Source organism: Filicampus tigris, chromosome 7, assembly GCF_054856515.1.
Source record: "Filicampus tigris isolate MCC_2025a chromosome 7, RoL_Ftig_1.0, whole genome shotgun sequence".
NCBI lineage: Eukaryota > Metazoa > Chordata > Actinopteri > Syngnathiformes > Syngnathidae > Filicampus > Filicampus tigris.
The window spans coordinates 16,655,212-16,680,543 of NC_141223.1; the positions used below are offsets into that span (position 1 = coordinate 16,655,212).

Sequence of the window (25,332 nt, forward strand, 5' to 3'; positions counted from 1 at the left end):
GTTTGTGTTTTGATACCACTGCAACTTTTGAACAATATTATTTGGTACGATTCATCTTCTGCTCTGCTTGGACAACGAGGCTACAGACATCAGAAACTTGAAACTGTGCACTTTGAGAAATAATTTTGATTGCTTTTATGTAATTACTGAAAATGTCAAACTTTTTTTTCGATTGATAAGTGGGCTACTGTGCTTCTACTGTTTACATTTGATAATTTGATATAGCAGGACTACTTGATGCATTTCTCATTTGATACAGGTTTGTTTAATATCAACTGAAAATGAAGTGAAAAAAAGACAAGCAGTTATACTAGTATGTTGTAGATTTGTTTTTAAATAGAATAACTGAAAATTTATTGTAGTGATCAAATATTTTTTTCCCCATATTGCCCAGTACTAGTTGCTAGAATGATTGGAGAAGTCACTAAATACAGCAACTAAGCTGGCAATACTGAAGATGAATCGCTACTCTTGTTCGCTTGCACTGTAGACACGTGTGCACATCAATATAAATATACCGTAGCACATACTTGATGTTTTATTCTGACTTAATAAAGACTGCATACTGTGGATGAGTTGGATCTGGCCTGCGGGCCCTACTTTGCCCAGACGTGCTGTAAGTCTTTAAGATCATCCATGACTTTGGTGGGTCGGGGAAAAAAATAAGCACCAAAGAACAAACCCCTGATGCTCATTTGAGAACCACACCAAAATCGATATATGCAGCCCTGCATACTGAAAAGGCTCCCAGTTTTGGGAAATTCACCTAGATTTTCCAAAGAGGCACAAACCTTGGAGCAAAATCCACATATTGCAGCCGAGAATTGCACTGCTTCCGCATTAACGGTCAATTGTCTGTCTCGCAGACAACAGTGCTCCATTGTTACGTTTCCTCATAATGACTTAAATACTCTAATGAACACAGTAATGAGAACAAAGAAGCTCACAGAGGGAAAGAAACAGGATGACAATGCGAACAGGATGAGGTGCACAGTAAGTGACAGGACCTGATTAAATTGGATTTTAGATCCAGCTGCCTGTTGGCACACTTCCTGAAAGATGGAGAAAACTGACCTTTTGACATGCTTTTACAGTATAAGACTACGTTTACATGCAGACAATAACCCTTTAAAAGAAGAATATTGGCAGTAGTTGGGATTTTAAAATCTGTTTGAATGCGCATGATAACCCGAATATGCCCTTGGTCGGGTTTTTAAAATTCTGGATAACATGCTGGGATTACTCCTTTTCTAATCCGAATATGTGAACAGGAATACGCCAATCGGAATACCTCGATTGCACGGTACACTCTGCATATGCTCAACCACAACGAGTCTTGGTTTTTGTAGTATAGAAAATGCTTTTATTCATGGTGCTTGGCGCGCAACCCACGGGAAATACACAATTAGTTACAAATAAAATATGGCGAACGCTAGAGTAAGTACGACACCACACTTTTGGAGCGAGGAGGAAGAAAGAAAGGAAGCGGAAGAAAGGGCGGGGATGAGACGTATAATTGCGTTATGACGTGTGTCACCGTTTCAATCAGGTTATTTAAATGTGGGGGGTAACTCTGTCCGCTCAAGCCGTCTAAATGGGTTAATCTGAATGACTCAGAAATCTGAAATTTGACCTTAACCCGAATATTAACTGCATGTAAACGTAGCCTATGTTCTCATATGGTTTTTTTTTGTTGTGTTTGTCTTGCATACGAAAGTATTGCTCTTTCTCTGCGGTCATTTATCCAAAAATAAAGATGTGTTCTGGACTGCAATGCACAATGTAATGTAACAAAACAAACAAACCCCGACAAGAAAATGACGACAAGATGATATGATTATATCATGAATGGCAACGCTTGTTGAAAATTTTTTTTAAAACCACCATTGTCCACCAACAACACCAATAAAACCTTTTGCACAGTCAACTCGCAGATGAGGGAATTCTCTACCATGGCTTAACATTTTCAACATTTTAACAAAAAAAAAAAAAGAAGAACAAAAAACCCACTTGCAACTCGTGCAGAAACGATGGTGGCTAAGGTTTGAGGGACCGCCAATGAAGCGGCATGCTTTCTGGGCATCGGTCAGTCAGCCTCACTGTTTAGCAGCTACGATGGTACGTTAAAATGTCTCCAATTAAGATACAACGACAAGGATAAACATGTCAAAATGACTTCTCCAAAGACATGGCCGAAAGAATTTGGTAATTAGCATTTGTTCATTTTTTGACACACAATACAAATAGACAATAAAAATCATAATCATATAATCCCGTGGCGTGAATAAAACCACGCCAGTTCGGTTAACACACACACACACACACACACAATAGCTATAGCTGTGATACGCAACAGGCTCCGATGTTTGTCGCTACTGCTGCAACCGTGCGGCTCAAAAGTGGAAGAGCATGAAAAAAGAAAATACAATGAGTGTTCCCTCAGAAGAAAGGTCAGGAGACACAGAGCAAGGCTCAATGGATGAAAGGTTCGGTGCTAGAACTGCCGGAATGGAAAAAATCTTCTATCACAATATAGGCCATTTTATATCACAATAACTATACCATGATATATTTTCAATGATCTATTAAAAATCTATAAAAAAAATTATAATACACCCAATGAATGCTTACATTTTCTCACTTTATTTTGAAGTGATATTAACTCATTCACTGCCAAAGACAAATGTATTTGTCTTTCCACAGTCCAGCCATTCAATCCCAGGAAAAAAAAAAAAAAAAATATATATATATATATATATATATATATATATATATATATATATATATATTTATTTTTTTTTCAAACAGTGTAGGGTAATAGAGGGTCTGAAAATGTCTGGCAGTGAATGAGTTAAACAGACCAGTGTCAAATGAGAAATGCATCCAGTTGTGCTGCAATAAAAAAATGATCAAATGTACACAGAAGCTAAAGTAGCCTACATATTTTTGCACAAATGTAGTTATGAAGTCAATGAAACATTAAAAAATAAAGTTTCGAGCAGAAATTTATGAAAAAAAATAAAAAGATGAGCTCTCCTGTAATGTAATTTCGAGAACAGTTATTGTGCTGACCTTAAAAGTCAAAATCAAAATTTTATTGTGAAAGCAAATCACATTCGTAATATGTATTCAATATACTACATTCATCCATTTTCTGAATCACTTGTCCTCAATATTGATATACTTTTAATTAGGGCTTCAGCTATTTTGGTATTCTGATATCCTACTGAAAATTCTATCAGATAATCAGATATATGGAGAAAAATGTATATATTTTTTTATTTTGAAGACAAAAAAACACATTTCCACTCAACTAATGAATGAGCAACTGATTTTCATTTTTAGATATTCAACATTTTATACTTAAATATAAAATGCATAGAGCACACTATTTTCCTTTCTAGAAACAGTAATAACATTTTAGAAGAAACACAGTAGCACGCTCTGCAAATTATGTTAAGTGCATATTCACATAAAGACAGAGAATATCATGCATTATTCATTATTATCAATCACCAATACCCCCCCCCCACACCTGAAACAGTACCACCACTAGAGCATGCTCAAAGCAAGACTGTAAAATCAGAGACACCGTCGCCCTGACCTCAGAAAAAAAACTGTATTGAATCGCTTACGTCAATCAACCAGTAAGCATGGGTTACAAATAGTGGATTCACCAGTGATTAGTTCTATATTGTGAATTTGTGATATATATTAATAGGCTTGTATGAAAAAAATAGTTGCGATAGAATTTTTTCCCATATCGACAAGCCCTATTCATAGTATTCATAGACCTCAAAAGCAGACTATTTCCCCACATTACCCACAATAATTTTTTTCTCAGGCCTTTTAATTTAACTCTTCAAAGGGTGCACCATTAAAATGTGCAGGAAGTGCATGTGGGAGAAAGATGACAGAGGTAGAAAAGAGTGGGGCGGGAGAGCAGAGTGGGAGCAGCGAGGTGGGGTGCTGCTGTACTGCTGCGGGCCTGGGCTTGAATGCTCCATTGAGGTTTGGTGTTTTGATGGAAAACTGTGCCAGAGCTGGGCCAACTTCAGCAACAGTGGCGGCAAGGGAGACCGTGACGAGACCAAAGTATGAAGCGAGGGAAAGAGCGAGTGAGCGGTGAAGGGGGAACAGCCTTGGTTTTGTGAGTCTCCCAAAAGGAAGACGAAGGGAATATGGTGAATAATGAAAGCGTAGATGAACAAGAGCATGATTCAAGGGAATCCCTGCAGGTTCCTGTTTAAAAGATAGCACACACACAATGAAAGCTTAACACATTTCAGTGAACTAACATGTACAGTACACAGAGTTTTTCCTCACCATGTCGCTGTTGTATATAAACAGCACTGACACGGAACGGTGGTCTAAGGTAAAGTGGAAGTCAACCCAAACATACTTTTTTTCAAGAATATGTTCTATGCAAGACCACTAGTTGAAACAAGGCATTCTGATTAATATTGCGTTTGTGGATTAAGAGTTAATCCAACCGTTTTTAGCCATCTCTGGGGGCGGCCATTTTGTCACTATTGTCGACGGAATATGACATCACGGTTACTCAGGGCCCAGGTGACGACCAATCATGGCTCACCTGTTTTCTGAGTCGTGATTGGTCATTACCTGAGCATTTGTGATGTCACTTTCAGTCGACAGAAAGGACAAAATGGCCGCCCCCAGAGATGGCTAAAAAAGGGTGGATGTTGCTGCTTAATTCATATTTTACAAATGCCTTAGTACTCAGAATGCCGTGTTTCAACTAGTGGGCCTGCTGGGAATATATTCTTGAAAAAAATATGTTTGGCTTGATTTCCACCTTAAGCAAGCATATTTTGACTTTCAGTGGTGGGACCAGAGCCGTAACAGAGAAGGGGTGATGCCTATGTGTAAGAGAAATCCGCAATTCTGGTACATGGGTGTGAAGTTTAGCGCTCTACATTCACTACCACCGTTGTTGTGCTTTAAAAGAGTAAAACTCGATTGCTTGCTTGTCCCTACAGGAGACAACAGTTGAGACCGAGAAAAACATTTCTCAGGTAATGTTGAACCGGAAGGAGGTGGGGCCCGCCTAAAGTAAGAAAAGGATTGGACAATCCTGCGAGCTGCCTTGAGGCTGTGAAGATCAGAATGAGGAGTGGTCCATTCCAGGGGGAGGAACACATTACCTTGCACACCACAGCAGTGCATTTCACTGGAAACCGAGGAAGTAAAGGCATGCTCTGTGGCGGCTGAGTCATACCGGTGGACTATCGAGCACCTTGGGAAATTGGAAAGATGTTCTACGCAGCCAGCAGGACTGATTTTATCTCAGCCGTGTTACAGTGACTGCGGCTTGCCAATAAGAGGCGGCACACACAAGATGTTATCTCATCCGTATACCTGAGTCACAAAGTGTCACTGTGCAAAAACAGACACGCAACATGAAATAGTCACCTTCCCTTGCATAGGAAAAAGGAGACGTCGACGCACTTATGGTCCCTTCCGGATTGGAGCCATGTCTTATTTCAAACAGACTGGTAACAATCACAGCCTGTGACCTTAGCACAGCCCCAAGGTATTGATGTGTTAACTGGGACACCATTTTGTTTTGTTTTTTCAAGCGAATTGTGAGCATTTGAACCAGACAGAGGGGGGGAAGAGAGCGCATTTGTCGTTGGTGTAGGGAGAAAAAGAAGTAATAGCTCTGGAGCTGAAGCTAAAGCCTCCAGGGGAAAATGGTGCCCTTTCTGCCCCAATAAACCTCATCAGGATTCCTGACATGAAGGCCAGAGGATAGACATTTCTTCACGCTATAGTGTCTCCTGTCCTCTGGGACTGAGAAAGGAAAGGAGGTCGTTCAACATGTTAGACTGTTTACAATGTAGTTGGCCATAAATACCGGAGGACTTCTCTGATCAGTGGCAAAAGTTCCTGGCATGACGAGGCATGTAATGTAAACAAATCCTAGTGGAGCATAAGTCATTTCAGTTCCTCTCACTTCCACTTAAAAGGTGGGCGGTGTATATCGTTGTCAATATCGTCAATCTTGCTTTCACGATGTGTAATTTTACATTATTGAGTATTAATACTGCCTCTAAAAGCATAACGAATCGAGTCAGTCGACAGCCGCAAAGTATGAGGAAATGCTGAAAATCAGTGTGCCTTGACGGCAGAGGAGGAGGAAGTGCTAATCATTCGCCGAATCAGCGGGCAGGACCCGGTCACGTGACTCTGTCCGCACTGCAGCGGAGCTGTTTCAAACAGAGGAGTGTCGAGCGGGGAATCATAGCGAGGCGCGAGTCCACGTCGTCCGTAGTCTGTAAATAGTTTGGGGTTGACAAGACTGACGTCGGTGGGAATAACATTGTTAGATGTGCCAAAACGGTCACCGTGAAGAGCAATTCTGTTCCACCATGGGCCATATGGATTACGAGGAAAACTTGCCGACCGCGCAAGCACGCTAAACAAAAGCTTAAACACACACACTACGACGGCTTATTAGTGTGACACCAGAATACACCCAAACATGAATAAAGTCACAAGTCTACATATCACAGCGATGAATGAGTGGGAAAATGCACTTTTCAATAAATTGCAGTTTTGCTATTCAACTTTATTCTGAATACGGTGGCCAATGCATGAGAATGGGTGATGTCATGACGACATCTTTTTCCTCTCGCTGGGTGACACTGCGTCACACGTCGCATATCAAATACATTTTTTCTCATTCTGATTGCTGCAGTTAACACCTTTTTCTCATTCGGATTGCTCTAGTAGTTGGCAGTGGTACACTAGTACATCATTATGGAAAAACAGCAGAGACATTTAAATGACATAAATATTTCCCAAAATCAATGTAAGTATATGTATAATTTTTTGTTCTTTATTGTTAAATATTGTCATAGAATATCATTGTTTTGCAGAAGCTGTAATTAGCAATTTAAAAGAGATGTTGTTCACAAACGCTGTCTATCCACAATTGGTCTGTGAAGCAAGTGCAGATTTAAAATATTTTTTTGTAGAAAATCGTCAAATTATCGTTATCGAGTTTTTTGAAAAAATATCAAGATATTGATTTTTTTTTGCCCATATCGCCCACCCCTACTGTCTAATGTATTCCTTGATCAGAAAAAAACACGCAGTGATTAAAGTACAACCTTGGTCAAACAAATTGGACTTCAACCTAAATTTCCACGGAACTGCCATTGGGGATTCTAAACTTTATTTTGACCTTACCGCTATGAAAATGTGCGGAGCATTCTCTTGCCCAAGACGGAGGTTTTTTTTAGGGTGAAATGTTTTCATCTTACAGCCGCTAACAAAGCCATCCGACTATGTTTTCACATGTTCAAAACGAGGCTTCCCTTGGTCTTCAGCCAAGCAGGAAACATATAAAAACTCAGTCCGTTGTTAAATGTTCTTCCTTAGCGATCGTGGGCGGCATTGCTGCACCCCCTAACACAGCAACGGTTCACCATGTTGCTATATTTCGGCCGTCTAAACCAAGCGAGATACACAGCGAGTTCGTCTTGCGTGTAACAACAGTAGTCATGTTGCCTCCAGTGCGCTCACAATATACTACCCCTGTAGTGACGTCAGCGATGACGCGCCGAGCACGAGCCCTACTTTTTGACACAGATAGGTGCGGCTTATATATGTTTTTTTCATTATTTTATCTAGAAATAGCGTGGGTGCGGCTTGTATAAAGGTGCGCCTTATAGTCCGGAAAATACGGTAATTAATGCTAGCTTGCTGTTCAGTGCAGCCGCCATTCATTTTTAAACTAGCAATCAGTTAGACTGTGTGCATGAAAGTGAATGTGTTTTTTCGTTTTGTACAGTATTACAAATCAGAGTGTTACATTTGAGTGACACATACCAGTTCAGTAAAAGTCTGTGCTTTGGAACTATATTTGATTAAAACAACATTTACATCACAGTTGAAAGACATAATAGTATTATCAACGACTGGTACTTGGTATTGGCGATTACTCAGTCTGATCATTGCAGCACAAGACCTAACAGGCTGGTTATGTGAAGAATCAGTACATGTGTCACTCTCCAGGCTAAGCTTAACTATGGCTGATCAACAATAATGCTCTTTGAGTAAGTGCAGCAGCATTTTAAAAGTGGCTGCTGAGCCCTGAATCAGCAAAAAGCAGTAGTGCAAGGTTAATAGCAGTACAGTGGGAGGTTACTGCTCCGTTTCCCTGTGCACATGACTTCTGCTGGCAGAGACTTCTGCTGGCTCATCTAGAGGCTGCTTTGACACAGTTGCTTCATTCCAATAAGTACTGAACCGCCTCGTCCTGCAAAGTGAAAGCCAACCGCAGAGGTTGTAGACCCTAAAAACATACTTTTATGCCATCAAGAAAAAAAATTGATCATACTTCATATAAGTACTGGGTGATATGGCCTTAAAATCTCAACTGTATATTCAAAACAAGTTCAGATTTTTTTTCTTCATGCTAGGATTTGCTTTATCTTCCAGAAACTAAACAAGCTTTGGGAAAATACTAATCTTGCAATTTCACCCCTAGTGTTAACTTCCACGTAAATAATATAAATGAACAGTTTTTCCATTACAGATTAAGACAAAATTAGGTAATCTTCTTATTAAAATGTTACATTTCGAATGTTGATTAACCACTAGTTTTGCAGCATACTCCTGTAAATGGGCACCATGTCTTTGGCAATTTTCAGTGTGATTAACTCCGTGACCAACTTCCATCCAACTTCCTCCTTGTTGATGTAAAGTAATGTGAAGATGATTCCGCTCATGTTGCCTGAAATGATTTTTTTTAAATAGCTGCTAGAGGGGCCAGGGAAGTAGCTAACTTTGCAACACTAACTGTGCTTTTGTGAATTTGATTCTCTCTGTTCCCAGCCATTTTGTTAGTGCAAACAGTGCACGTAAGCGGGGACACAGAACTGCAGAAACTGCTAAAAAAAAAAAAATAGTTTGTCCTCACACTTACACTAACTAATTGATCAAATGGAATATTCGCCCAGACCTAAGCCATACCAATATTGAACTAGCCACACTAGCCATCAACTGAAGCAAAAAAATTAAAATAAATAAATAATAATGCACTGGACCAATGACAGAACCTTGCAGGATCCCTACAAGCTGTAAGTAATTTCCTCTGAGGAGTAAGCTAGGTCTTGACTCTCAAATGTGATCAAAACCAACTGAAAACCATTTGAAATCTGTGTAGGAGGATTTCCTGCTGAAAAGCTTCCATTCTGAGTCCTAACATTTTAGAAAAGCAGACATTAGTGAATCTGATTCTTTGTGCTGTGGTCGATGCTAAAAACGGACTGGAAGGCGTCTCAACATGCCAACTATAAATCGCAGTCATTCAGGGCAGCGCAGTACTGAAACAGCAAGATTTTCCTGCACTGAGCCAAAAAGAAGCACACATGAGAGTATATACTGAGAATCCTCACCTATACTGTAATATAATGTAATACATAATACTGTACATTAAAAAAAAAAGGTATAATCAATGAGTGTTCAATACTGTTTTTATTTCATAAAACAGGAATCTTTATTTTCCAAATGAGTTCCCAAATTATGCTCAATGACACTGGCCTCATTCACGGCGACAAAATACTTCCAATTTTTTTTCCTTGTCCTCCTTTTCTCTGTAGTATTGGAGTAAGAGTAACGTGTGGCCCTCAAGCTCCTGTGGCCTGGCTAAAGGGGCAGAACTGTTGACAGTGTCCACAAGCAACAGCATCATAATGCTATGGGATAGAACGGCCCAAACACATAAAAGGAACCAGCTAAAAGCGTAAAATCCACCCACTGTCTCGCACCAACACCCATGGATATTGCCATAATGTTTTTTTCCCTCCACATTTTTTTCTATTTCTATTCCTCAATTTTTGTGTTGTGTAGAGAAAATGGATGGTTCAGAAACGTGACCATACATTCAATAATAACTGAAATGAAGAGCATGGCATCAAATACTTTCCGGTGCACTGTAAGCCAACAACAATGAAAACCCCCCACAGTGCCCTTGAAGTAAATGCTATTGTAGCAGAATAATACCTACCTAAATTAAGTTTGCATTTATTACAACCATACAATGCAATTTTGAGGAGATGCAGTGAGTTTGACAGAGGTATGCAATTTACTGAAGTTTGCCGGTCCATCATTCATCATCCGTCAGCAGCCTGGGTACCCGTCTGTCATTCGCCAATCTGTCTATTTTTCAATCCGGACCAAACTCTAATCATCTGTTGGTTTATGTTATTTTAACCGCGCTTTCGTCAGTAAACTTCAAAGGTCCGCCTATCGTCGATCTGGAAAAAAAAAAATAAAAAAAAAGGTCCAACAGATGAAAAATCCATCCATTATCTGAACCGATACAGTATATGTATATGTATATATATATATATATTTATATATATATATATATATATATATACATACACACATAGTATATATATATATATATACACATATACAGTATATATACACACACACATATATATATATATATATATATATATATATATATATATATATATATATATATACACACATATACAGTATACATATGTGTGTGTATATATATATATATATATATATGTGTGTGTATATATATATATGTGTGTGTATATATATATATATATGTGTGTGTATATATATATATATGTGTGTGTATATATATATATATATATATATATATATATATATATATATATATATATATATATATATATATATATATATATATATATATATATATATATATATGTGTGTATATATATATATATATATATATATATATATATATATACACACACATATACATTATATATATATAAAAATACATATACATAGATATAGACGAAAGCTAGCCTGCACCCACTGAATGCTATTGTTTACTTGTAGTGATGTCACCAGCACAACTTTCCGGGAGGGCCTCAGGGCAGGCGGGTGGCAGGGTGGCGGGGAAAAAGCGTGGAGATCAGCAGAACTTTATGACAAAGAACGAGTGGCTCACAAAACTGACCCACAGGCTGGCAGCCTATCCCCGATAGATGTTACATACACACTCCCAGCATGGCCGACACAGCAAAAACAAAATGCGAAACATAACACATGCATGGTGCCACAGCCAACCTTAATTTACCAGCGATTAAATATTCAAACAATTTGAACAAAACAGAGGAGAAAACACTCCACATCCATTACAGATGTCAGTTTAGCTTTCAGTCACACTGCATAGATAAGCCTGCAGTCTGCTTTCACACATAAATGCTTTGCATTTATTTGTTTTGGAAGAATGATCACCAACGCTTCGCTTCGGTCTCAACTGCAACCATTTTGATGTCAAAATACTCTTTTGCTTAGGAGGGTTACGGGTGTTAAAGCAGAAAGTAACTCGCCTTATGAAAAACGTTCAAATAATCAAAATTTTAAAGAATAAATCAATGAAACTATAATACATTCCCTTATACAATTACAGACACATTAAAAGGGGAGAATCTTGCATCTTATGCAACTAAAATAAAACACTGCCATGCCAAAATAGAAAAAAAAATTAACACAGTAATGTGAAAACAAATATGTACCAGATTTCAGTAGATGTGAAACACTCGGCAGAGTCACGTTCAGCAGCTACTATCTGACGACATTATTAAAACAGGACAGATAGGAAAAAATATTTTCGAGATGCCACAGTGGATCTTCGGTTGAGGTGAGGGTATTAACAAGAGGCTTAAAATCACTGCGCCATGATAGTTAAAACAGCCACATCTTTCGTGGTGTAGGATGAAAGGATGTCAGCTATTTAATTTCTTCCTAGTCTCTCATGTGTTGCTAGGGCTGCTCGATTATGAAAAAAATATTAATCAGGATTATTTTGGTAATAATTGAAATCACGATTTTTCAAACGCTCATTTTTTGCTACATAACAAGAAAATGTTTAACATTATAATTACGTAAGTTGCTTTTGGACCAAAGAAAATTCATTAAATTCATTTTATTTTTTCAAAAAGTGCAAATGCATACATTCAAGTACGGTTTCTTTGTGTGTGTAATAATCGTAATTGTAATTGAATTTCAATTAATTGCACAGCGTTGCCATTGGAAACTATTTTTCTGCAGGAATTGCACTTCATTGCTTTTTGGTCAACGTCCTCCTTATTGTAGTATTGTATTGTAATGCGTCCGAACAACTATGACAGAATTGCTTTGAGGACGAGCTGCTCGTGTTGCACCGTCGGCTGAGTTTTTTAAAGTTTTGCTCCATCACTTCTGTGTGGCAGACTGAATGGGACATTCACATGGCTATTGTTTCTTTTGCGGGTTTTCACATCATAAATCCTTATTACTCTTCATATATTTGTTATCAATCATTCGGCATGCCTGCTTTGCCGTGTGTTGTTGTGCTGTTGGCAATGTGGAGATAGACTAAAGCAAACTTTGTGTGTTGTGATGAAGTTGGTTCTGCCTATTAGCGTGTACCCCCAACATTTAAGCAATGCGGCACCGAATTGGTGTCGGATTGTTTGGTTGCTCTTACAAACATCCCTGTCCAGGCTGCTCAGTACAATACGGCGAAGTGAACATTAAGTCGAAAATAATAAAAGAAGAAGCACGGCATGTACAGTCTTGAATACTTTCTGTCATTGATTTTGGGTCATTCTTGGTTGTTAGTGAGTTTACTGCATGATTACTTAGGAAAATGTTGGTTTTCAACATTATATCACATCATGACACGTTTCAGCTTCAGACATGTGTATCGGTAGAGCTCAAGCACCTAAAAAAATAATTGGAATTTTCATTCTATTAGATTTTTAACATAATTAGGGTGGATTTTTATCACCATTCAAATTAGCTAGCTAAAATTTCCGGATGCAATGGCTATCTGTTCACAACAATTGCTACAGTATAGGACTGGGTATCGGTTGAGATTTCCAAAATCAATTCATTCGATTTACAATTCACTTTGATTTTCGATTCAGTGAAGGATTTCGCGCAGTATCTATTTTACTTTCATATGGAAGAGATTCTCAGAAGAAGCAATGCAACAAATAGTAGAAACTTCTTGCCCTACCTTGGTGCATTAGTAAAATGTTTACATTAATAATTGAACCCAATGGAGAGCCAGTAATCATGTATGTTTTTTTTTTTAACGTGACCTGATCAAAACAAATAATTTAAATCAATTCCAATCACAGGGCAGGCTGTGTAAATGAAGTGGCAAAAACACACTGTAAACTCATGAGATTCAAATCCCTGTGACTGTCTCACAAAGTTTCGATTCATTGCTGTTCTGGTGTTTTTTTAAAACCCCAAAAACTACCAGACATCTGCTTTCAAGTTTGTTGGTGCTGATTTCAGTGCTTTCGCCGTGTTGTTTTGCTACGCTGCTCTCGCATGGTGACGAGATCTCGCATGACGCGAAAAGTCACATAAATTTATGGGAAAAAGACATTAAAAGGAATGATTTATGGTTTTATGAATAGTTAGCGGGCTATGAAAGGTAAAAAAAAAGCCATCGATTTGATGCGTTTAATCGATTTTTTGAACTCGGCCCTATTAACTTAGTATAGAAAGTGCACCTTGCTATATATATATATATATATATATATATATATATATATGTATATATATATATATATATATATATGCGCGATAGTCACATCGCAGGACGTGCGATGTTTTAACTTTTTTTTTTTTTTCCTAGATCATGCAAACTTTTGTTTTGCTTCATAAAAGCAGCAAGCTACTCACACCAAACCGACGTCGGAGGTCGTTAAGCGTCGTTGCGTCTTTAAGCGCCGTCTGATTAGTGTAGAGGCCACCGTCGTAGTGTCGTAACCCGTCTGTAAGCGTCTTGGGAGCGTTTACGTATGCTGAATCGGCGTCGCCAGTCGTGAGGTTTTTTATTTTCTTCTATTTTTTTTAAATGACTCAAGGGACTAGTGCACATGCTTTTTTTATTTATTTTTTATATATGTTTAAAATTTTGTTGCTGTTTACATTGAAGTGTGAAATACAATGTTAAATCATCGATTATGTTCAAAGAGACATAGCCTCTGTGATCCCTTTTTTACAGCAATCCTTAGTCTGGATTAAACAATATTATATATTATTATATTATATTATATATACAATGGCGTCATGGTGAGTTAACCAAATTATTCCCAAACAAATCTATTCAAGTCATCTGGTGAAAATTCTTCTATTTTTAATATCGCAATATATATCTATATCTATATATATATACATATCGTTGCTGTCCTAAGAAAAAAAAAACTTTTTTTTTTTTCATTTTACATGAATGGAAAAAATGAGCGTGGTATTTCGAGTTCATGTTAGGAGGAGGACCACAACCTATGAGAAGACATTAAAATATAGTCTTTTTATGGGGACAGAAACAGCATCATCCATCCATTAACCAAACCGCTTAGCCTCAATAGCCAGGAATGACCCCTTTTCTCATTAATTACGTACACTGGCTGTACATTTAATACAAGATTTTATGAAGGCGACAGTGTAACAAACAAACAATGGGTAAAACGCAAGTCGACCAGTGTTTGTCATCAAAGGGTTCCCGCTTTACTTTCAACACAAACCTGCCTGTTGCATTTTCCAAAACACTTTCTTAACACTTTTATCGTTGTAGCAACTGCGCTCCAGTAAGTTCATTGTTCACAGTGACAGTGTTGTGTATATAAAAAAACAACAAAAACAACAACAACAACAACAAAAAACACCACACAATTAAAGTGGGTGCTCATCACCACTATCATCGTTGCAAAGGGGAGAGGGGTGCCAAGTATAATGGGGTCTTAAACTCTTGCTATTATCCTCACTATTGTATCCTCACTATATGATGCTACAACTGGAGCTTGCTTCTGTCCTGAACTAAGCAAGCACATTCCAGGGAGTTGGGCTGCTTTCCTCACAGCTATGTGGGATTCAGGTAGGAAGGCCCGTCACAACGCAATAGAGAAAAACCTTTTCAGAGTAGAAAACCACGCAGGAATTACTTGATGTAATGACTCCAGAGTAATGGATTAGCAGGGAAAAAAAACACTTAACGGGCGGGATTTATTTGCTGTTGAACCGATGGAACTGATGGTGGAGTCCAAGCAAGCTCTCTTGACTGCTCCTCCAATAAGATGATTACGAGGTTCCGTCTAAATCCAAAGATCGCTTTAATGGGTGCAGATGAAGGTAAGCGTTAAAGGCTTAGAGGTAATAGTGGCGTTACCTAGCCAGGCAGTCTTTCTTAGGACAAGTAGCACTTTGCTGGGATAAACACCATTAGCTGCGCTAACGTCAGCAGTGTTTCCATCAAGATCGGATGTAGCTCCTTGGTAATTAGATTGTATGACAGTTATAAATCAGCACATTGCGACAATGGAGTAAGTGAAAGCACATATACTGTTATGTCTTATCAGGGGGCTACATTGGCCAAATCAAAGCGTCTCCATAGACGTGCTACCTGACACATAGTCTCAGATCTCATGTAGCAATGTCGGCACACAACTTTGGGACTCCTCCACGTACCTTTCCCCTTCTGCGATTTTAACAGGAAAGCCAGAATGTTCCCAAACGGGAGACCGCAGTGTACGGGTGGACCTTCGAGCTCTGGTACTTTTCTGACTCTCTCTTTTGTGCCGCCACCCTCCTCTCCCGCATGCAACAGTCAATAGCTCGCGCTAAACGTAAAAAATGATCAGAAACGGTACGCAAGGTGGACCGAACCGAACATGCCATACCGAAACGTATCAATACACCCACGTATACCGTTACACCCTTACTATTTGTCTTAGCCAACATCACATTCTTGCATAAATGTTGTTCATTCAGTGGAGGTTTACTGTTATGTACTGAAACTCATATTAGGCAGGAAAGACCATAGTGGAGACAAAGAGCTTTGCAGCTTTCCAGTAGCATGCCAGTCAAAGATAATCAATCTGCTATCGTGGAGGACCAATCGAAGAATATTTACGGTTGAAAATCTTAAATTCCAAGGATTAGGAGAATTTTTGCTTTAAACGATTCCTTGATTATCAATAATAATTATTGCTAAACTTGATAATCAATTGTTGATTAATCGGTGCACCTCAAACTGATTTTGCATTATTAAGCACAATAATGTACATCTGAGGTGATGCAGGTATTACTTTTGTCCACTTGTGGTCTCCATCCTCACACTCGACTGTAATATCTGTGACATTGAGTGGGTATGGCTTTATAAGGAGAAGCCTTGCCAAGTGAGAGACTGACTGGGGCTGAGTTGTAGCCATCAGCAGCGACTGAACGACTTGTACAGTACTGTGCTGTGCTGTGCTTTTGTGGTACACATTCTGTTTCACTTTATCCTTCTTGCTGAATGTGAAACGATCCCAAACTTTGGACACTCACTGTCTTTTACGGTATCTTTGCTCCTGGTTCGCAACCATCACACCTACTTATTTCTACCAAATGTGGTGCGTGCGAATGCAGTAACATTAGAATGTGTGAAAACATTATCCCTGCGATGCTTGAGGCAGAGATTTTTCTTTGACCTGTTTTCTTTTTAATAATAAAATTGAGTTATTCGATTAATCGCTGCGACCCTACTCAAGTTAGCCAGCCGCAGATTAGGCGGCTGGCATATAAATGCATGACCTATTTTATCCGCAAGCTAATAGATGGTTTTGTTTTTTCTTTGTCTGGTTTTGTGATGCCAACACTAAAGGGTAACAGTGATGACAATCATATAATCAGAAATCGGAATTTATTACAATGCAACAGCAGCAGAGTGCCAAAAGTGGTATGTGTATCACTCCTGTCTCATCAGTACTACATATATGGTTAAGTCAATAGTGATGAAACAAGAACATACGTATGGTTAGCTTTGTTTAGTACTTATGTGGAGCATCAACTTTTTTTTTAATGACACTTCAGAGTGGTGGAATGTTAACTGACAACTTAAATCATTGTCTGTACCATACATTTAACAAAAGACTTTAGGACTCTGGAACCAATTAATGCGAGTTATCTCAATGAAATCCTGACAGACCGGAGGCCAGCCATCATCAATGAAGAGACTGTGTTTGACTGTGGAGCCTCCCAATTCACATTGTGAAAGAATGTAGAGCATAACTGGTGTTATACTGTACCTGTCAGTGAAGCTGCACTGTGTGTCACTCATTGGGCTTCCGGTTCTAGATTTGCAGGGAATTATATCCGATTAACATTTTCCGGAGTGTGATGAGGCGACTTGGTGGAGCGTCCTTCTCTGGCATTCGTGACAAATAGCCTTTAAAAATGAAATAAATAAATATAAAAAAGGAAGATGCAAAAAGAGCTGGAGATGTCCAATAGGCTTAATGTATGAGGGGGTCAGAGGAGGCTGGATTAAAATGGTGCAGACCCTAAAATGAATCAGGGCCTGGGTAAAGAGATTATATCCTTCCTCTCGATGATAAATAACACTGCTGGTCCAAACTGCATGTGGGTAGCACTCGCATTCACATTCCAATTTTCGGGTAATCCAACCTTATGGACACCGTGGTGATGATGTAGTCCGCCTGTCACCACCCTGCCTGGTTCGAGCAGGGACTAAACGTCCCTGAGAGATCCCGCAGATTCCTCCAGTTGGCACTTTGCGGTTTGGTATCTCCTGCCCGATTCTGTCGTTACCACGAAGAGCCGTTCGATACCGTAATGTTGAAAACAACCGAGCAAAAAGAAAGAAAAAATAGTTTGTAAAAGAGTGTTGAGCTTGGTTGCCCGAGAACCCTCAAAGGAAAGGAGTGTTTAGCCCTGGTAGCTTTCAGCTAACAAAACAGATGAGCTCTATTCGGAGAGAGAGAAAAAAAACTTTGCGTCGTGTGCTCTTGTTTCCACTGCAAACTAAACAAAATCCGAATGCCGTTGAGTCCGAGGGGGGGGGAAATAATGCATCAAGTGTCCAGTGGTCTCGTCCGCGTCCCCGGCTTTCAAAAAAATCTCCCCGAGAGGCAAAAAGAGAATCCGAGCGAAGCGTATGTGTTAGCACCGCTCGACGCTCCTTGACTCCATGTTTCCAGTACGGAGTCACTCAGTCGTCTCTCAGCACAATTCCAGTGGATGGAAAAGCAGGCTACGCTAGGTGGCCAAGCTAACGGGACAGAAAGTAACTAGCAGTCTCCCGCCAGCAACAAGTCGTGAACAAAAATAACAACTCGAAGAGCCAGTAAAACTTTCAGGGACGCTCGTGACCTTTTATCCAAATTCCCGGCGTCATTTGAACGAGAATAAAAACTTGAAGGAACGTAGGGAAAAATGCCAGTATGTGCCGCTAGCCGCCGCGAGTCCTAACTTCCACCAACCACTTCCGCCGGGAAATGGGAGAACTCCAACAGCATCCCGGCTTTCGAAATGCATTAAAAACCCCGAAACGTATGCGAAGTTGAAAAGAATAAGAGCATCACCATTTTATTTCATTTCATCACATACATAAATGATATACTACATATAAACGCTATATTGTGATATCTAAATGACGTGAATTGAAGCTATACTTGCACGTACACAAAAAAGAACAACCAAAAAAGTTAGACTTGAGAAAAATGTAAAAATAAATAAATAAATAAATAAATAAAAAGGTCACGATTAATTTCAGATATTAAAATCGACCCGTAAATAGATATTACTGTATTTATTTTTAAAATGCGAGCTTTAACTTCTTATCTACCAGATACTTGGTCAAATTTATGACACCCATTGCAGGGGCTGTTTTTTATGCGTGCCTTTTCCCCAGTATTATTTTTTATTAAATAGAAATAGTTGCTGGTGAGTGTGTTTTTGCTTTTTTAAGTGTATTTGATCATTACCATATTTCTGACAACTGAAAGGCAATGTAAATCATACTCATACCGTTGGATGGGATATCACTGTTAACAAATTAAGAATTTTAACCTAACCTTATTATTAACATTATTTAATCATTTTTTATGGTTATTGAATTGTTTGCATCTCAGCACAGTAACCATTGGATTTTTTCCCCCCAATCTTTGATCAAAATGCTTTTTTAAAATTATTATCATTAAACGCTGTGATGTGGAGTGAAGCTTCTTCAGGTTGTCAAAAGCGTCATCACAGCGTTTCATTCTGCAAGAAAAACAATGCACTCCTTTCTCTGGGACCACGTGTCACTCATCAGATCATTCTGTTGAACTGTAGCACCATCTAGTGGACACTTCCACCATCGATGGACAGCTGAGCAATCGCATAATTGACCATAAACAAAAACAAGCCACCAGTTTGGGCGTTCATTCAAGTAATTTCCTCACTGATGTTGCGGGATTTACAGTAGATAATCATAATTGGAAACACAGTCCTAAATGTATAAGGTACACATCAGTTAAATTTTTCCATTTTCTCCTTATATTCACAATGCTGCTGCTCACCACGCATTTGGTAACGTGGCAGGTGAGTAAAGCAGAGTTGTGCTGAAAGCAATTAAATGACTGGTGTTTTAGCATGTTACTGTACCAATTAAATGCACACAAACTAGGAATAAGTTAAGACAATATTTATCAGTTTTATTTTCATTTATCAGACGCTTCTTTTGGTACACCCAAGAGCAAAGAGCTTTGCCCCTCTCAAGTACCAAACCAAAAATGACCAGTCTGTAACCCTATAAAAACAGTCATAACTATGGTTTTACCAAACAGAAAGTATGCCGTTGCATAAGAGAATAAACTCGGGCAAAAGGCTACCTTAGAAGAATAACTTACAACAGAATAAACAAGAAGTTAAAGTTGTTTAATATTTCTCCCTGAGTAAGGCTTCAACATCTGTTCACAGTTTGTCATATGCGAAAAATAAAACACACACACACACATTACGTTTTAGATATGACTCATATGGATTGAGATGATTACAAGTTGTAAACAAGTGCCAACTTTTTTGAGCCATTTTAGCTCTGTTCACTGTAACCAAAGGCAACATGTTTTGGTTATTTATGTACAGTGGAAGCTTCAAAGTCAAACCGATCTATTTACTGTTGCTGAGTTCCAACTTGCTCTAATTTAACCCCAGTGCTCCCCATTCATCCATTTTCAATAGTGCGTATCCTCATTAGAATCACGGGAGAGCTGGATTCTACCCCAGCTAACTTTGGATAAAAGACTGGGTACACCCTTGATTGGTCATCAGCCAATCACAGGGCACATGTACACAAACAACCGCTCAGACATACAATTACACCTATGGACACACTCGCCAATGAACAACAATTAGAAAACCCACAGAAGCATGGGGAGAACATGCAAATTCCTCACAGATAGGCCAAAGTTGAGATTCGAACACCCCCAACCTCTCGACTATGAACATTTTGACCCATCACTTACAATCAAGCTGTTCGACATCAGAACATTCTAACGTTCCAGACTGTCCATAATAAAACTAAAGTAAAATTACTCACCACTTGGAAATGCCTGACAGAAATAAAAGAGAGAGAACAAAAAACTGCTGGGGCAAGGTTCCCTTGTTCAACTTGATGCCGGTCATTATCCAGTATACTGATGCCATATGATACATGTGTCAAACTTGGATCCTTTAGGGCCACTATCCTGCATGTTTTAGATGTTTCCCTCCTCCAACACACCTGTTTCAAATGATCAGGATCGTTATCAGGTTTCTGTTTGAGCTGGCTGATGAGCTGATCATTTGAATGAGGTGTGTTGGAGGAGGGAAACATCTAAAACATGCAGGACAGAGGCCCTCAGAGTTTGATGCCTGTGCCATATGAGAATGTTTGAACTTTTGTTCGATTTTTCAGGCCGAGACTTTGGTTGAACTCCAAAGTTTGGGGCTTCCACTGAACAGTATTAGGTTTTGGTAATAATGACTCACACAGAAACTGTGGCCATTACATGATGCACACATACAAACAGTGACTGCCTTTGAAGACACTTTTTTTTTTTTTTTTCTCAGTTGCTGTAACCAAGTGCAACATCTGTTAGTGCTTTGGTTTCCAGCCACATAAACCTCTCCTGCGCTGTTTTGCCTGTGCCTTTGACGCAACAACCAAACAAAGTGTTCAGTCTGGATGACTGCCTGAAAGCATTTTTTTTGCTCCCAAAAGGACATTTTCATCTACGACATTGAAGTTGTCTCCGCAGTAAGCATTCAATCCGTCTTTCCTTCGTGACCATTAGCGGCCTGTCGTCGTTCTCTATGCTGCTTGTGCCAACTCTTAGTCTTGCGGACGGCAAAGCGAACAATGTCCACCATGAACACCCATGATAGCGCGTACATGGCCACGCCCCCGCACTTGATGAAGAATCTGGGCCTCGGCGAGATCAGCTCACAGTACAGCATTGTGCCTCCCACGAAGATCCGCATCAGCACAAAGAGCAGCACGAACAGCGCGTCTACAGTGTGCGCCAAGGGCGTGCCGTAGCGTCCCGTCTGCTTGAGGAACCAGCGCGCCTGCAGCAGCGGGTTAGTGATCTCGCTGCCGAAGAGGACGGCGCAGCCCTCGATGCCGGATTCGCCCAGCCAGAGAGTGAGCAGGATTCCCAGGATGCTGAGGGTGTGGTGGGCTAGCATGACGGCTCCCTCGGTGCAGAAGTAGACGCACCAGGCCATGTCAAAGACAAAGTAGCCAAGGCTCAGCAGCATAGCACTTATCTGCAAAGGTGTGTTCTTTGTACCTTGCACACAAACAAAAGTTTCCACATTTGTAAATTACATACAGCTATTTTCCATGACATTTCTCCTGTTCAGGGTCGCGGGTGAGCTGGAATTTGCCTATCCCATCTGAACATAAAGAGAACATATAGGGAATATATAGTAGCAGGGGGGAAATGATTCAATTAAAATACACATAAAAGCTAAAGGTATTCTGATTAATATTACGTTTGTGGAATATGAATTAAGTAGCAAACCCAGCCGTTTTTATCCATCCGAGTGGGTGGCCATTTTGCCACTTGCTCTCAACTGGAAATGACATCACAGTTGCTCAGGGCTCAGCTTGCGAATGTCACATGACCAAACCCAGAAAACAGGTGAGCCATGATTGGTTGTTACCTGAGGTCTTAGGCACTGTGATAAGACCAAACATTTATGTACAGTAAATCTCATATTCTTAATTGTAACACAGGTTAATTAATTGTTTGTTTGTTAAAAAAATAAATAAACACATGCAAATACAATAGTAAGGGGGGAAAATAAATCGTAATTATTTTTTTTTCAAAATCATTCAGCTTGATTGTGAAATTTAAAGCATAAAACCGACCAAACTGGGGTGTACGCTATCTCTTGCGCAAAGTCAGCTGTGATAGAACTTGACTCACCCGCAACCCTTATGAGGATAAGCAGTATAGATAATAGGTGGATGAAAACCATAAAACCATAAATACACCAACATGTCCTCACTTGCAACAATCAGACCGCAGAAAATAAACTACTTCTTCCATTCTACAGTAGTTTCTCAGAATGTTAAAGTGTTACTTAAAACATTGTCTTGATAATATATTTTTTCACACATCTCAAATTCAAGAGTCAATACACACGGGCCAGATCCAGCCCGCCATTTGATTTTTTTCTCGCCCACTAAAAGAAATCAATATGTGTGTCTACTTCATATTTTTGGCTAAATGAATTTTGGGGGAGAATATCAGTCCTAAATGTGCAATTTTGCATCACTTTTATTTTCATGTTTTAGAAGCATTTGTTTTTTATCAAATCATTTCCTAACACACTATCAAATAGTATAAACAGTATTTGGTGGTCACTACTTCCCATAATTTCTGATTTCAAAATCAATTTATTTAAATACTGTATCGAATAAATGCATGGGGCAATTATACGTAATGATATGATGAGGGAATTGCATGTTTATATGGTTATCACAATTATAACAGCCCTCAGATGTAAATCATTACTATTTTGTGGTTAGACACCCAAGAGAATGACCACAGTTGGACTCCAGAATATATTATTTGTATTTAATTTAATTTGGGAAAAAAATCAAATGCATCATTTACAGTTCCACCATAGTATCTGTGTAAAAGTGGAATTTTCTATTTAGATTGTCCATGTGTCAGGTTCCTTATCAGTGGCTTGGTTTGTTTTACATTATGAAAAAAAAAAATAGATGTGGGCCTATTATGCTCGTGTATTTTAGTATTGGTCATAAGGGTGGTACAGAGTTCTTGGTGAAAAAAGTTTGAGAACCACTGATGAACAATATACCTCCTACCTGGATAAGTGAAGGGCCAAGGTCCATCCACATAGCCAATGTAGGCCGTGATGCAGACGGCCAGGATGCCGTGTAGCAGGGTGACAAGGCGACAGTTCCACTCTGAGCTACGGCGGCCGTTGACGTGACACAGGGCGAAGTAGAGAGACGCCCAGCCAGCAATGCTGAGGAGGGCCCCGAGCACAACCATGTTCTCCTCTGAAGACAACAACAGCATCCCGCTGAATGAGATCGCTTACAGTACAAGCACTGTGATATTCTTTCTACAACAATTAGCCTTTGCTTGTGCAAGAAAAGCACTACAGTCGACCCCTTGAGGGTCCAATGGGGTGAGGGGGCCGTTCCTTCGCCGGCTGTGACGTTTGTACCATGCAGCTGGACGGGCCGACCCTTGCTCCATGGGTGGCGAAGTCTCGCCTTGCACAATGCAAAACTAGATGAGAGATGACTGGGCCTCCGACGTTTGCTTCTTGAGAAAGCCATGTCAACAAATTTGGAAATGTCTGTTCTTGGTAGGAATCAAACAGTAACTCCCAATTACAGTTGCAAAATAAAAGGGAATCTCAAAGTTGAAAACTTTTGATGGGAATTCAAGTGGAAACGAATAATACGTTTAAAAAATTTAATGTAGGCTTTTAAATTGGAAACTTGTTTATGCAACGCACTCACATGGTTTTGAAGACCTTTAGTTCTCAACAAGCTGTAGTGATTGATGTGCAATTTTGACATCAAATCTCATGCATATACTAGGTCCATTGTCGTGCTATTGTATGAGAAACTTTATACAAATGTTTGACTTGTAGTGTACCTATTAAAGAAAAATGGGGTGCGGGGGGAACACTGATAACTTTCAGTGGTCTCTTTAAATTAACCAACACACTCTGATGGTGTACCCAATCAAGTGTCTGCTGCAAATCAAATCACTATCACAGATGTCAACCAACCGTTTTCAAATGACATAATACAAAAAGAGGGCATAATGATCTGTGTTTAATGATCATGTGGGCGTCAAAGCAACACAACGAATGTCAGGCTATTTAGTTAGCCGGAGCAAGCGAAAAATCTCACAAATACATCACCCCCACCTCCCCCCCGTTTCCACACATTGCCAGGTGATAAAAATAATTATTACCTTAATGGTGCACATGTGGGTGACGTCACGTCAGATATTTAGTGTGCAATGTAAACAGGTTTCATTTACAAATGTTAGCTTGGAACGGTTGCTAACTGTTGTGCTCCATCTGCTCTCCATCATCAGGAACCTCTTCACGTCTCGTTTCCTGCCTCGCGTTAAACGCTCACCGTGGGGACGACTACTTTACCAAGTAGGCGTATTACGGTATTTGTTATCCTTAATTACATTTTAACTCCCATCATTTCGCGTCTTTATTCTATTTTTAGTAATACAACAGAGTTGTCTTTCTACGTTTCACTCTACGAGAGATGGATGCTTTGTTTTTCTTGTCCGACAGCGACACCCTGATGTCAGACGGAAGCATTACATAGAGAGATTATGTATCAAATTCAGACTATTGGTGGACAGATGGATCGCCAAATACTTACTATATCCGGTGAGGGGGGGAAATAAATCCATAATACTAAATAATAAATGCTACCAGATTTATAAAAATGACTATTATTTACAATTTCCTAGATTGTACTCTAGTCTGTCTCTCAAATATTGCTCTTGTTTTTCACTTGGGTCTTCAATATTATTTGAGTGTACAGTTGTGAATATTGCTGTTTTGACAATTTAATTATGTGATGTGAATTAGGTATCTGTAATTGCTGTACTATTATCGTCCTAATATAGTACACTATTCATTATTAAACAATAAATAATCATTTGACATTTTTTACTTCTCAGTCTCTGCTTGGAAAGTAAATGCATAATGAAAATTCAGAAGATACTTGCACAGTATAACATTTCAGGTAAACCTAACACATTTATCACTTGAATAAAAGGCACAATTTCGCCCTCGGATCTCTAAAAAAAATAAACTGATGAAGGAGACAAGGACTAAAGAAAATTGATGGATATTAATCATATCCCATGCACAATTCCAGGTAAACAACATGAACATCAGTTGACTAAAATTTGAGATTTTGATTTAAAGAGAATCTGGAGACTACTA

General features: G+C 39.2%; 2 protein-coding genes across 7 annotated transcripts in view; both read right to left on the reverse strand.

Moving 5' to 3' along the window:
* The window catches only part of arhgef12a (Rho guanine nucleotide exchange factor (GEF) 12a), a 47,428-nt gene extending 29,088 nt beyond the window's left edge, over positions 1-18,340 (reverse strand). For all 5 annotated transcript variants that reach the window (XM_086035729.1, XM_086035727.1, XM_086035728.1 and 2 more), the window contains exon 1: positions 17,121-18,340. In XM_086035729.1, coding sequence (XP_085891855.1) covers positions 17,121-17,152 — 32 coding nt within the window. In that variant the 5' untranslated portion in view covers positions 17,153-18,340. The remainder of the gene's footprint in view (positions 1-17,120) is intronic.
* Positions 18,341-19,731: 1,391 nt separating this feature from the next.
* On the reverse strand, positions 19,732-24,688 carry tlcd5a (TLC domain containing 5a). Of its 2 annotated transcripts, XM_086036820.1 has the most exons (3): positions 24,330-24,688; positions 23,198-23,395; positions 19,732-21,647 (listed from the first exon to the last, which is right to left on the reverse strand). In XM_086036820.1, exons 2-3 carry the CDS (start codon positions 23,385-23,387, stop codon positions 21,121-21,123), a joined length of 717 nt encoding a protein of 238 aa, XP_085892946.1. In that variant the 5' UTR covers positions 23,388-23,395; positions 24,330-24,688; the 3' UTR covers positions 19,732-21,120. The 2 variants fall into 2 exon arrangements, with proteins under 2 accessions (XP_085892946.1, XP_085892945.1); XM_086036819.1 differs by lacking the exon at positions 24,330-24,688 and having other exon boundaries at positions 23,198-23,429.
* Between the last annotated feature and the right edge of the window lie 644 nt (positions 24,689-25,332).

Bases quoted from the DNA above. Each gene is read 5' to 3' on its own strand.
- tlcd5a (XM_086036819.1), bottom strand. From the start codon at position 23,414: ATGCTGTTGTTGTCTTCAGAGGAGAACATGGTTGTGCTCGGGGCCCTC. The intron at 21,648-23,197 runs GTAGGAGGTATA...TTTGTGTGCAAG, and splicing joins TTGGCCCTTCACTTATCCAG to GTACAAAGAACACACCTTTG.